At 39.8% G+C, this 12,575-nt stretch overlaps 1 protein-coding gene across 9 annotated transcripts in view; it reads left to right on the forward strand.

Moving 5' to 3' along the window:
• Nucleotides 1-12,575, forward strand: part of dip2a (disco-interacting protein 2 homolog A) — a 126,458-nt gene that overhangs the window by 57,845 nt on the left and 56,038 nt on the right. For all 9 annotated transcript variants that reach the window (XR_003443034.2, XM_027162566.2, XM_027162564.2 and 6 more), the window contains exon 2: nucleotides 271-342. Coding sequence is in view for 8 of the 9 variants with exons in the window: in XM_027162566.2 (XP_027018367.2) it covers nucleotides 271-342 (72 nt within the window). In the remaining variant the exon portion in view is untranslated. The remainder of the gene's footprint in view (nucleotides 1-270; nucleotides 343-12,575) is intronic.

Consider the following 12,575-nt stretch of genomic DNA (forward strand, 5'->3'; position numbering starts at 1 on the left):
TTTTTTTTTCTTTTGCAAAGCTCTGGATTTTTCCATTGGATTTGATTCAGTTTTGAGGGTTGTTAGGGTTTTTTTGTTGTCGAAGGTAGTGAGTGTGTGCTGCTTTCTGCTGTAGCACCAGACTTGTATAAGAAGCGTGGCCGAAAGTCAGAAGGTTCATATGGAAATGTAGTGATAATGACATTTAATGTTTAATTTTTAGGTTGTGTTAAGATTGACTCAGTGTCATTAAGATGACTCGGTGACTCAAAACTTTCTCTCTCTTTGCAGGAGACATCACACAGAAGGGCTATGAAAAGAAGAGAGGAAAGCTACTCGCACCCTACATACCACAGATGCAAGGTAAACCCTTTATGCTCATTACCTTACTTCATGATGTTAGAAGTGCTTTCGAGTTCCACTTGGAACAAGCCCCTGAAATGCTCCTGTTTTTTTTTCAACTAGCGTGCAGGTTGAGGCGCACGTACCAAATTTAGACGAAGCTGAGGTTGTCAGTCCTAGGCCATGTCCACACTAATCCGGATATATTTGAAAACGGAGTTTACGTCTAAAAACGCTCCGCGTCCACATTATCGTTTTCAAACATTTTCCAAAAGTTGCTCATCCACACTGAAATGTATGAAAATGCTTACATCTCACTACTGCGCATGAGTAAAGCTTCGATCTGCGTCATTTCAGCTAGGCGTTTATTTGCTTTCGACTGCATCACATGACTAAATATGCGTCAAAGTATTCAAAAGCCTCCGTCTTCACAGTCCACAGTCCATTCAGTGCTTTATAGGTCAATAGTAGTATTTTATAATCAATGTGAAATTTGTGTCCTTGACAAAATGTCACCAAGTTCTTTGGCCAGTGTATTGGCTGTGATTTTCTGCCCTAACATGACACATAAAATTATTACTTTGAGTCTAGGTAGTGGTTGTTTTATTCCTTATTACCTTCATACACACTACTATTTTAGCGAAAATGTTTTTTTGACCTTCTGAAGGCTTCTTGAAGCACGTTTTAAGAACACATGCAGGCTTTAATGCTCAGTTTCAACACAGGTTACATCTCTCGTTTTTTTTTACAGAATGTTGCGCCGACCTTGAGGTGAGAACGGACAGAGTGCCTTTTACCGTGGCAGTGTGTCACTGCTGTAATTTCATTAAGGCTGTCTGACCCTGTCACATACACTTCATGTTAATGGAACCACTCTCTCTCTTTCTCTCTCTCTCTCTCCGCCTTTCTGTCTCTCTCTTCGCCTTTCTCTCCTGGAGGATGAGAGCAGATGTTATCTGCATCGCAGAGCAGAAATCAGCCTGATGATGAGTCAGATTTTTAATGATGTGCAGACAGAGATGTTCTGCTTTGCTTGAGCACATTTTAGCATTTGCAGGACTCTATTATACAAAATTCATCTCGTCAGCTCTTTATGCAGCCATTCACGAGCATGTTAAAGGAGCAATAGAGCAGAGAAATGCTAACATTAAAGCTTGGGGTCCTTAGCCTGTTATTAAACTCTTACTATTCTCATTTTCAGCAAGCACTTATGCTAGTCAGGGGCAATTTAACAATTTAGAGGCATAGACAGTCCAACTGCTGTGAACATTTTGGTTGGTGGGTGGAAAAACGGGAGAACTGGGAGCAAACCCATATGAACACAGAGAGAATGTGAAACTGCACACAGATATTAACCTGTGCTCACCTAACACTAGTAGAAAAGTACACAGTATACATATTGACTCAAATGTCCACCTGTCCCCAATCACCCTGAATGTTATCACTCTGTCTAAAGTCTTTAGTACAGCACTCAAGGTGCAAAGGTAAAGTTTATGCTAATATTATATACCTGCCTCATGCTACACCCAGTTTCTTCGAAACTTATCTGGTTTACGAAAGTCTTAATTGCAATATAGATTGTGACACTATATGTGTGTATTTATGTTTGTTTGAGGCAGCCATCGGGGCACAGTGGCTTAGTGGTTAGCACGTTTTCCTCACACCTCCAGGGTTGGAGGATCGATTCCCGCTTCCGCCTTGTGTGTGTGGAGATTGCATGTTCTCCCCGTGCCTCAGGGGTTTCATCCGGGTACTCCGGTTTCCTCCCCCGGTCCAAAGACATGCATGGTAGGTTGATTGGCATCTCTGGAAAATCGTCCATAGTGTGTGTGTGTGTGTGTGTGTGTGTGTGTGTGTGTGTGTGTGTGTGTGTGTGTGTGTGTGTGTGTGAATGAGTGTGTGTGTGTGCCCTGCGATGGGTTGGCACTCCGTCCAGGGTGTATCCTGCTTTGATGCCCGATGACGCCTGATATAGGCACAGGCTCCCCGTGACCGGAGGTAGTTCGGATAAGCGGTAGAAAATGAATGAATGAATGAGGCAGCCATCTTGGATAGTATTTTTTTCCTTGATGGAAGTGGGTATCATTCCACCCCACCCTGCTTCCCAAAGCTTAGTTTTATTTTAAGCATTGAAAATTGAACAGACAGTCGTGTATAACCAAACTACATACAATACTGTGTATGTATATTAAAATGGCCAGTGGTCTGCAATATGTCTGAGCAACAGGTTACAGGTTTTCTGTAACTCCGAACCCACAGGATGAGATCAATATCCGAGTGCATCGCTTCTATTATAACAATCCCTGCTGTGCACATTAAACTCTCCTTGGGGACAGAAGAAGTCCTTTTTCATGTATATTTTTAGCTGCAGCCTGAAGGATCCACATGAATATTTTATGAGAATCTCGGACTTACGGTTTGGTCATCACAGCGGAAATCAGGCTCCTGTTTTCAAATGTGCCACATGTTGGAGACATAATGGGATCCGTCTGCATTAGTTCAGGCATTATTTCTCTTTTCCAGAAGCTTCTTGGAAGCTGTTTCTTATGAGAATACCCATATTTTATATCATTCAAACCTCTGTCATCTGTAGAGGTGTTGAGAGTCTGAGTAACAATTAAGTAAGAATAAAGACTGATAGATTAAGAACTGCTAATACGAGCCCCTTCCCAAACTATTGGAACAGCAATTTAATTTGTTTTATTGAATTTTTTGCTGTAGACTTTTACTGAACACTTTTGAGTTGGAGATCAAATGATGAAAGTTTGAAAAGAGCTTAGAATTTCAGGCGAAGAAATATATCGGAACGTGTGACTAACAGGAGTTTTTTGTTACCCTGTTCGATCGGTTGCTTAAACAATAAAAAAATAGCTCAGAACATCTCTTGTTATGTTCATCCGTTTGATTAAACCCGTAAAGACCACAATTTTTGCTAAAAAGGATAAACCACCATGAAGATCAGAGAGCTGTCTATAGGAGAAAAGTAAGCCAATTTGATGCTGACTAAAGAGGGAAAATCAACAATTTGGGATAGATAGGTATCCAGACAGACAGACAGACAGACAGACAGACAGACAGACATAAAGATACAGAACACAAATCCCACATCCTCTTCCTGTTAGATTTTAAGAAAAATTGCTTTAAGTACTTTAAGCATAACTACATACATTCTAAGACACATAGTTAAATAGAAAGGAAGAAAGACAGACAAAGACAGAAGGATAAATAGATGGGTGAAGAGATGAATGTATGGACACATGAAAGCATAACTAGATACATACAATGACAATTACACAGTAAAATTGAAAGAAAGAAAGAAAGAAAGAAAGAAAGAAAGAAAGAAAGAAAGAAAGAAAGAAAGAAAGAAAGAAAGAAAGACATATTTATACTGCAATAATCTAGTATGTCCTTGGTTTTCTGGTGATAACAGAGCTTGCAAAACACATTTATTACCATGGACTATTGTCTCCAAAGACAAAATACTGCACCCTACAAACTGCACCATTCCAGACAATACAGCTGAGCAGAGAACAGGAGGAGTTTCTAAGCATATAAGTACATCAGCAATTTCTTATGAATGTCAGATCACTTATGAAGGACAGCTGCTTAATTATGTTAAATCTTAATTTTTAATTTTTTTTTTTTTCAAACTTACTTTCAATCTAAAGCTACCAGATTAAATGTTCATGATACTGTCAGACGAAGAGCATCGTGTTTGATAGAACATTCGTTTCTGGTGTTTCATGGAGATTTTGGAATGGAATGATTTTTTGGAGTGTTTGTTGTGATCAGTGGAAAGTATGAGTGTTTGTTGCTGGTGTTTAATGAGAAGTATTGGTAATTTACATTTACAGCATTTACCACATGTCCTTATCCAGAGCGACTTACATTTTTATCTCCCTTTTTTTTTATACAACTGAGGGTTAAGGGCCTCGCTCAGGGGCCCAGCAGTGGGAACCTGGTGGACGTAGGAATCGCACTCACAGCCTCCCGATCGGTAGCCCAACACCTTAACCATTAATTGACGGTAATTGTTGGTGGCAGAATGGGGAATGGTATTGAGAATGTTAATGATAATGTATGAGTGTGTTTGATGAATAATACAGAAGTTTGATTCTGCATGTTGGTATTGTTATATATCGGGTGTTTAAAGGAGAATGTTGGCATTTGATAGTGAATATTGACATTCATTGATGTTTACAGGGGAATGTTGTTATTTATTGGTAAATATTGGTCTTTAGAGGAGAAATCTGCATTTAAAGGTTAATGTAGGTATGTGGTAGCCTAGTGGCTATGGTGTTGGAAATGAAGCAAATACTTCAGGTCAGTGATACTTACCAAACAACAACTCCCCGATTATTTATTTATTTATTTATTTATTTATTTATTTATTTATGGGTTGTTGGAGATGTCACGCTTGCCTCTCTTCAAAACTTGAAAGCCCTGTATTAGTGTTTGTTGAGCTTCAAAGTGAAAAAATACGACTCGATGCTTATAGTTTCAGGTGTAAATACTGGTGTTGGCAAGCTAAAAAAGTAGCACAAATGAAAATCTAGTAGCACACACAAGAGCACAATTGAAAACATGTTTAATTGTACAGGGATGACTATTACATTATATTAGAAAGCCAAATGACAGATGCTGTGTCCTTTTTCAGATAAGCTAACGCCGGAGCTAAATGGCAGTAAGTGGCGAAATGGGCTCATTGTCTTCACATGAGGTTTTAAAGAAGAAATGATCAGCCTTTATTTTTTTACCCTTACTGACAGGAAATGAGTTGCTAAACGAAAAGGTGCTATGCAGGTTAAAGCAGCCGCTGCTTTGTGTTAATTACTGATTGAATATGAGCACGGCTTTATGAATGTGCTGACGGCAGTTGCAACTTGATTACATAATAGTGTTTTTCCAGGAACTTAGTGATTCTGCCCACTTTATTGAATTAGGCAAGCGTTTAACTTCATGGGTCAGAAATTAGTTGTGAATTTTTCTTCTCTCACGGTGAGTTAGTGATATAAACAAGTCAAACTGCAGTGTTGAGCAAAGTCATGATGAATATTGTTTTATAGGAACGACATGATTTGGTTAATTGCTGTGATAAGTAGAACTGAACATGGCATTTCTGAACCTGAGTCACCAGACTGGACATATTTCTGTATTAATCGAGTAATAAACAAAAAAAAAACAAACGATATTCTTTATTTATACTCGTTGCCTCACACCTCCAGGGTTGGGGGTTCGATTCCCACCTCCGCCTTGTGTGTGTGGAGTTTGCATGTTCTCCCCGTGCCTCGGGGGTTTCCTCCGGGTACTCCGGTTTCCTCCCCCGGTCCAAAGACATGCATGGTAGGTTGATTGGCATCTCTCAAAAAGTATTTGACCTTTCCTGTGTCAACTGAAAGAGTTTAGGTTTTGAAAAAGTCTCCTTTACCTCCAACCGAATGGGTTTCTTCAATAACATTGCAGGCTTAAGCGCTATTCAGCAGGTTTTTCTTACCAGGGCACTTGGGCTTAACGGCGGGGTGGTTGCTAGGAGACATCTAGAAAGAGGCTAAATGATTCCTTGTGGAAATATTTTTGTCTCTCTGAGAAGAAAGGGTTAATCGCACTGGGTTAGCAATGATCTGATGAAACCTTTTCAAGCTTAACTCCAGGTGATAAAATAATCTAAAATCTGGGCTTGGCACGGATGAAGTGTAGTTATATGAACTGAGGTGGAATTTAAAATGCCAAATAAAATAAGTACAGTCAAATTAATGGCAAATGCAAACGAAGGAGTGGAACAAAAAATTAAATGCCACAATCTATATTTGTACCTGTATATGTATAATGTCCCAGATACTAGTCTGTACGTGTATTTATTTGTCGGCCTAACTTTGAACCCCACCTTCATGCTTGTGGAAACGGGAAAACACAAAGAAAATGTTTCTTAACCTCAGACACATCAGTGAAGTTCACAAAGTGAAATGTGAGTGGGATTATTTTTAAAATCCCGTTTCCACAGTTCATTCATTTATTGTCTCCTACCCATGCAGGATACAGCAACATTTTTATCTGGTTTGATTTTCCAAAATCTCGACAAACTAGCCTAATCTACACTAAGGTTAAATAAAAAAAACTCATCCTGCACTAATGTATGTTCATGTAGACTTTTTTGTTGTGTACCATCTATTGGGATCTACAGTACTGTGCAAAAGTTTTAGGCAGGTGTGAAAAAATGCTGTAAACAAAGAATGCTTTCAGAAATGAAAGTGTTAAACATTTATTTTCATAAATGAACAAAATGCAGTGACTAAACAAAAGAGAAATCTAAATCACATCAATATTTGTTGTGACCAGCCTTTGCCTTCAAAACAGCAGCAATTCTTCTAGGTACACTCGCACACAGTTTTTGAAGGAACTCGGCCGGTAGGTTGTTTGTTCCAAACATCTTGGAGAACTAACCACAGATCTTCTGTGGATGTCGGCTTTCTCACATCCTTCTGTCTCTTCATGTAATCCCAGACACACTGGATGATGTCGAGATCAGGGCTCTGTGGGGGCCGTGCCATCGCTTCGTGCTGGTTTGAAGGCAAAAGGCAGTAACACCAAATATTGATCTGATTTAGATTTTTCTTTTGTTTACTCACTTTGCATTTTGTAAACTGACAGAAAAAAACGCTCATTACTTATATTTCTGAAAGTGTTCTTTGTTCACAGCATTTTTTCTTGGATACATTCCTAATGCTTGGTGTGCAAGAACTATTTGTGATTTTCCTTCAAATGGGGAAAAAACATGAGTAGTATTTTATCTGGTTCTACACCAATCTATCTGATTTAGCTGCGTTAATTTACTTTCTAGCCGGTCTGCATTGCAGTTAGCGCAGTAACCGTTTTAGCTAATGCTTGAGAGATTAGACAGGGTATGAAGATTTGACACCTGAAAAGTGCGATAGTTTAGAGTTTTATTAGTCCTGATATTTCGTGTCCGGAGATTGGGTCGCCGAGGCTCCCGCCTTCGACTGCCACCCAATCCACATTGCACCAGCCCCTTACGGTTTCTCCTGCAGGTGGTGGGCCCACAGGAGATCGGCCCCACGTCGCTCCTTCGGGCTGAGCCCGGCCGGGCCCCGTGGGGTAAGACCCGGCCACCAGGCGCTCGCATGCGAGCCCCAACCCCGGGCCTGGCTCCAGGGTGGGGCCCCGGTTGCGCCATACCGGGTGACGTCACGGACCTTCTTATAATTTATAATAATGGGCGCACCCTTAGAGATAGGGTGAGGAGCTCAGTCACTCGGGAGGAGCTCAGAGTAGAGCCGCTGCTCCTCCACATTGAGAGGGGTCAGCTGAGATGGCTCGGGCATCTGTTTCGGATGCCTCCTGGACGCCTCCCTGGGGAGGTGTTCCGGGCATGTCCAACCGGGAGGAGGCCCCGGGGAAGACCTAGGACACGCTGGAGGGACTATGTCTCTCGGCTGGCCTGGGAACGCCTCGGTATTCCCCCGGAAGAGCTGGAGGAAGTGTCTGGGGAGAGGGAAGTCTGGGCATCCCTGCTTAGACTGCTGCCCCCGCGACCCGGCCCCGGATAAGCGGTAGAAAATGGATGGATGGATGGATGGATGGATAGTCCTGATATAAAGAACTACATATGCAAACAGTTTCATAAATAATTTCATTCCATTCTTGAATAAATCGTTTTTATTACTACAATTACCACATATGACTCTAAAAGCTAGTAAGTCGTTATATATTTTTTTTGCCTTCTGTGTATTCTATTTGACGGATTTACGTTGCCAGGGAAGATGAGGTTAAAGGTCAAAAAGAAATGGCTGTGGAAATGAGTTAAACAGCCTGATGTTGCTTTGGCCTTGGAAGGAAACAGTATCATTACTTTGACAGCCAGGAAGAAGTGTTTCTGATGTTCTAACATGGAAATTAGATAAGACATATTGGCACGTTCTTTATTTAGTATTTAACACTTAGATAAAGAGATATTTATAGCTTGGATTTCTGAGTCTAGTAGTGTAGCATCTGCACCGTAACCGTTTTTTTAACCTGTGATTTATTTAACAAAACATTAATATTTTGTATTAATATAATATTGAGCAAATGACTTTACACACAACGAAAATTCTGTTAAAAAATTCAGTTTCTAAATGTATTTGTCTTTTTTATGTTTATTATTGTTATTATTATTATATTGTTTAATTAAGATATTATTATTATTATTGTTGTTGTTGTTGTTGTCCTTTTATTATTTAATTCTACTACTCTTCTATTTTATATATTTATTTATTTAAATTTATTTATTTAATTTTTTTTTTTTAGAAAATTAAATATTCTTCATTATCCTGTAGAGATGATGTCTAATAAGTAGATTTAATGTAATATTGCATTCTACAAACAAACAAACAAATAAATAAATAAGCTGCTTAAGACTTTAACACTGTATTGAATACAGGTATGTTATTTCTTTTTTTAACTTTTATATTTCCAGCAATCATTTTAAAAATGTACATAATATAGTTTTACTTTTTTGTAAACTGCAAACATAAAACGTGGCAAGCTGTGGTTTCGCCTTCATCCTGAGCTTCATGGAATTGCATAACAGTTTCGCAGTGTGACTCATCATATTGTAAAGGGTAAAGGGAATACACTTAAAGGACCGAGAAACCGTCCTGACCTTGCGTGCCCTGTTATTTGAGGTTTAAGTGAAAGGATGTTTGAGATGTTTTAGTGGCCCGTAGCAGCACTTATCCTCACATTGCCTCAGAAAGCTGACCAGAGTCTCGGCTGCCTCTGCGCCTGCTGATGTCATTTTTTTGTGGTGGGTTTACTGCTCATTTTGTGTGGGTGAGCGTACGCCCTATGTTTAGCCACTTCTGGTTTTTCACATTTGCCTGGTCAGTCTGGTCTAGTGATATGCATTGTTTTCTGTATATTTATAATTGCTTGCGATGTCCCAAATGTCTGTGGTTATAAGCTGAGATGGAACCCAAATGTTCATCTTTGTCAGGAATAGCAGTGTGTGAAAGTGTCATTTAGGCCTGTTTACAGTACATTCTAATATATTTCTTTAATTCCAATTCAATTCAAATTTATTTGTATAGCACTTTTAACAATTGACATTGTCACAAAGCAGCTTTACAGAACATAAACATAGAACAAAAGGTTAAAATAAAGAATAATAGAAAGTTTAATGGGGGGCAGGGTGGCTTAGAGGTTAGCACTTTCGCCTCACACCTACAGGGTTGGGATTTCGATTCCCGTCTCCGCCTTGTGTGTGTGGAGTTTGCATGTTCTCCCCGTGCCTCGGGGGTTTCCTCCGGGTACTCCGGTTTCCTCCCCCGGTCCAAAGACATGCATGGTAGGTTGATTGGCATCTCTGGAAAATTGTCCGTAGTGTGTGAATGAGAGTGTGTGTGTGTGTGTGCCCTGTGATGGGTTGGCACTCTGTCCAGGGTGTATCCTGCCTCGATGCCCGATAATGCGTGAGATAGGCACAGGCTCCCCGTTACCCCAGAAGTTCGGTAGAAAATGAGTGAATGAATGAATGAATGAATAAAGATGAATAGAGTACAAAATTCAATATTAATATTAGATATATTTAAATGTGTTTGTATTTATCCCCAATGAGCAAGTCTGAGAAAGAAAGTTAAGAGAAAGAGAACGTTATATCGCTCTTTGTTTCTTGTGTATAGCTGGCTAATAACCGGTTTTGCTAATGGCCGGAAGTTAGCTGATCGGCTAGTCAACAACATCATTTGAAATCACACTCTGCTAATACCTGAGGCATTAATATGTTAAATAAAATGTAGAAATGTGTTACAGTTGACATATCTATACATTCATTTCAGTTCATTACACAACTATGTCAATTTGTAAACCTATGTAGCAAGTGTAACCAACGATTTTGTAAATCCCATGATTTTGATGCCGCCAATTTTATTTAGCAACCTCTGTCTAGAAAGCGGTTAAATTATAGTGTATAGACACCTGTTATAGACATGCTTTCTGTGTTTCTTCACATTTTTTCAAGGCTTAGCTTGTAAGCCTGTGTATTAATGGGGTCTCACAAGATTATGCATGAAGTTACAGATAAAAAACAGATAGCGGCAAACAAAATCCATCCAAACATCTAAAATCAATAAGGCAGGTCAAAAGGGTAATCCATAGCCAAATTAGGGGTAAACACACACCACACACACAAACACATGCACACACTAAATCTTAATTGCAGAATCTCCTACTGTTCAGTGTCTAACTGGATATAGCGTGTACATTATTTGTTTTGTTGTTATATTTACTCAGTTAAATCACTCCAGAGGGGGGGCACGGTGGCTTAGTGGTTGGTAGGTTGATTGGCATCTCTGGAAAATTGTCCGTAGTGTGTGATTGCGTGAGTGAATGAGAGTGTGTGTGTGTGCCCTGCGATGGGTTGGCACTAGAGGTCTTCACGGGTCCACTTAGATCCGAAAACCCGAGGCCCGACTCGAGACCCGAGTGGGTTCGGGTCTAAAAGTTTCATGTGTGCCTCGGACACGGGTCGGGTATAATAATAACGGCATCAGGTCTCAGGTAATTTAAAATAAATGTGTTTTTATCGAACGGACCCGAGAAGGACTTGAGTCCTTTTCCAGCTGCTCCTCTGTTTGCCAAGACCGCTTGCGACATTGTGTGACTGGCGATAAGCTAATTTTTGTTGAAACAAACCTGTCAATCAATTTTGAATCCCCTCTGTAGCGGGTAATTTAGTGTAGAGTTATGCAACATTCGGGTCCAGTCGGGTTTAAAAAAACATTGCTGTCGGGTCGGACTCGGGTTTATTTTTCCGGGTTTGTCTCGGGTCGGGTCATTCTTTAAAAAAAAAAAAATGCACGTCGGGTTCACGTAAAAAGGGATTCGGGTCACTTTGGGTCGTTACATTTTTTTAGACTCAAGAAGACCTCTAGTTGGCACTCCGTCCAGGGTGTATCCTGCCTTGATGCCCAATGACGCCTGAGATATGCACAGGCTCCCCGTGACCCGAGGTAGTTCGGATAAGCGGTAGAAAATCAATGAATGAATGAATGAATGAAATCACTCCAAACTTTACCTTGCTTTAAAGATCCATTACTCATCTACTAATACATAACAGTAGTAGCTGATGGGATTTGGTAGCCTAGTGGTTAAGGTGTTGGACTTCTGATTGGAATGTCATGAGTTCAAATCCCTGGTCCACCAAGCTGCCACTGTTGGGCCCCTTAACAAGTCCCTTAACCTTCAATCGATCATCTGTATGAATGAGATAAATGCAAGTTTATCTGGATAAGTGCATCTGCAAAATGCTGTAAATGTAACGTAATAAAATGTCTGATAATCCAAACTGAAGCCGCAGACACTTTAATGATCTTCCGATTTCTAATCTAACTGGCTGTTGTAAAGACAGACAAAATAATCTGGAGACGTGAAACCCTTCTGTCTAACCCTTTGTGCAGGTTAGTTTTAGGAATCATTGGTCAGTCGATCTTTATTTCTAACTGTATGAGCCGAGCTCGGTGAGCCTGAGAGGTTTCTTCTTCATTCAGGCCAGGATTGATGAACCCCTGGAATTCTGCTTATGTCAGCATCAAGGAGCTTTAGCTCCAGCACTGCAGCCATCTTTCTGATGTGTTCAGTGAGGGAGATTGATTGGAGGATGTGAAGGTGCTTGTGATAAAGCAAAGGAGTGAGGAGATTTCTAGAGTGTAGTGAAGACCTGGATTCGAAATGTTTTATAGAAATTCTTTAGAAATATTTCATACAGTTGAGATATTTTGAGTCTAAACACTTACATTAATAAAATTCCCAAATCAAACATTTTCATTTAGTTAAACGATAAAGATTTTAATTCCTCCAAAAATATGTATGCTTATATTGTAAATCACCTTAACCTTCAGTGAGCTGCTGCTGCAATCATGAAGATGATCATACTGAATGTTCTGAATCCTTCACTTAGTATTCTTAGATTTTATCTTTGTATGACTGCATACTGTAATGCTTTCTAATTACCATAATCCAAATTTGATTGCTTAACACTTTGAGTTTTATTCCTCTCGAGGTTTCTTACTCATGTCTTCTCAGGGAGTTTTTCCTGGCCATTGCATTAAAATGTAATAAATATTTTTTGATTCTAAGCTCCGAGATAGGAACCTTTTACATTACATTTACTCTGGAATTTAGCAGACACCTTTATCCTGAGTGACTTACATTATTATTTCAGTTTATACAACTGAGCAATTGAGCGTTAAGGCCCTTGC

The sequence above is a fragment of the Tachysurus fulvidraco genome, chromosome 6, assembly GCF_022655615.1.
Source record: "Tachysurus fulvidraco isolate hzauxx_2018 chromosome 6, HZAU_PFXX_2.0, whole genome shotgun sequence".
Lineage (NCBI taxonomy): Eukaryota > Metazoa > Chordata > Actinopteri > Siluriformes > Bagridae > Tachysurus > Tachysurus fulvidraco.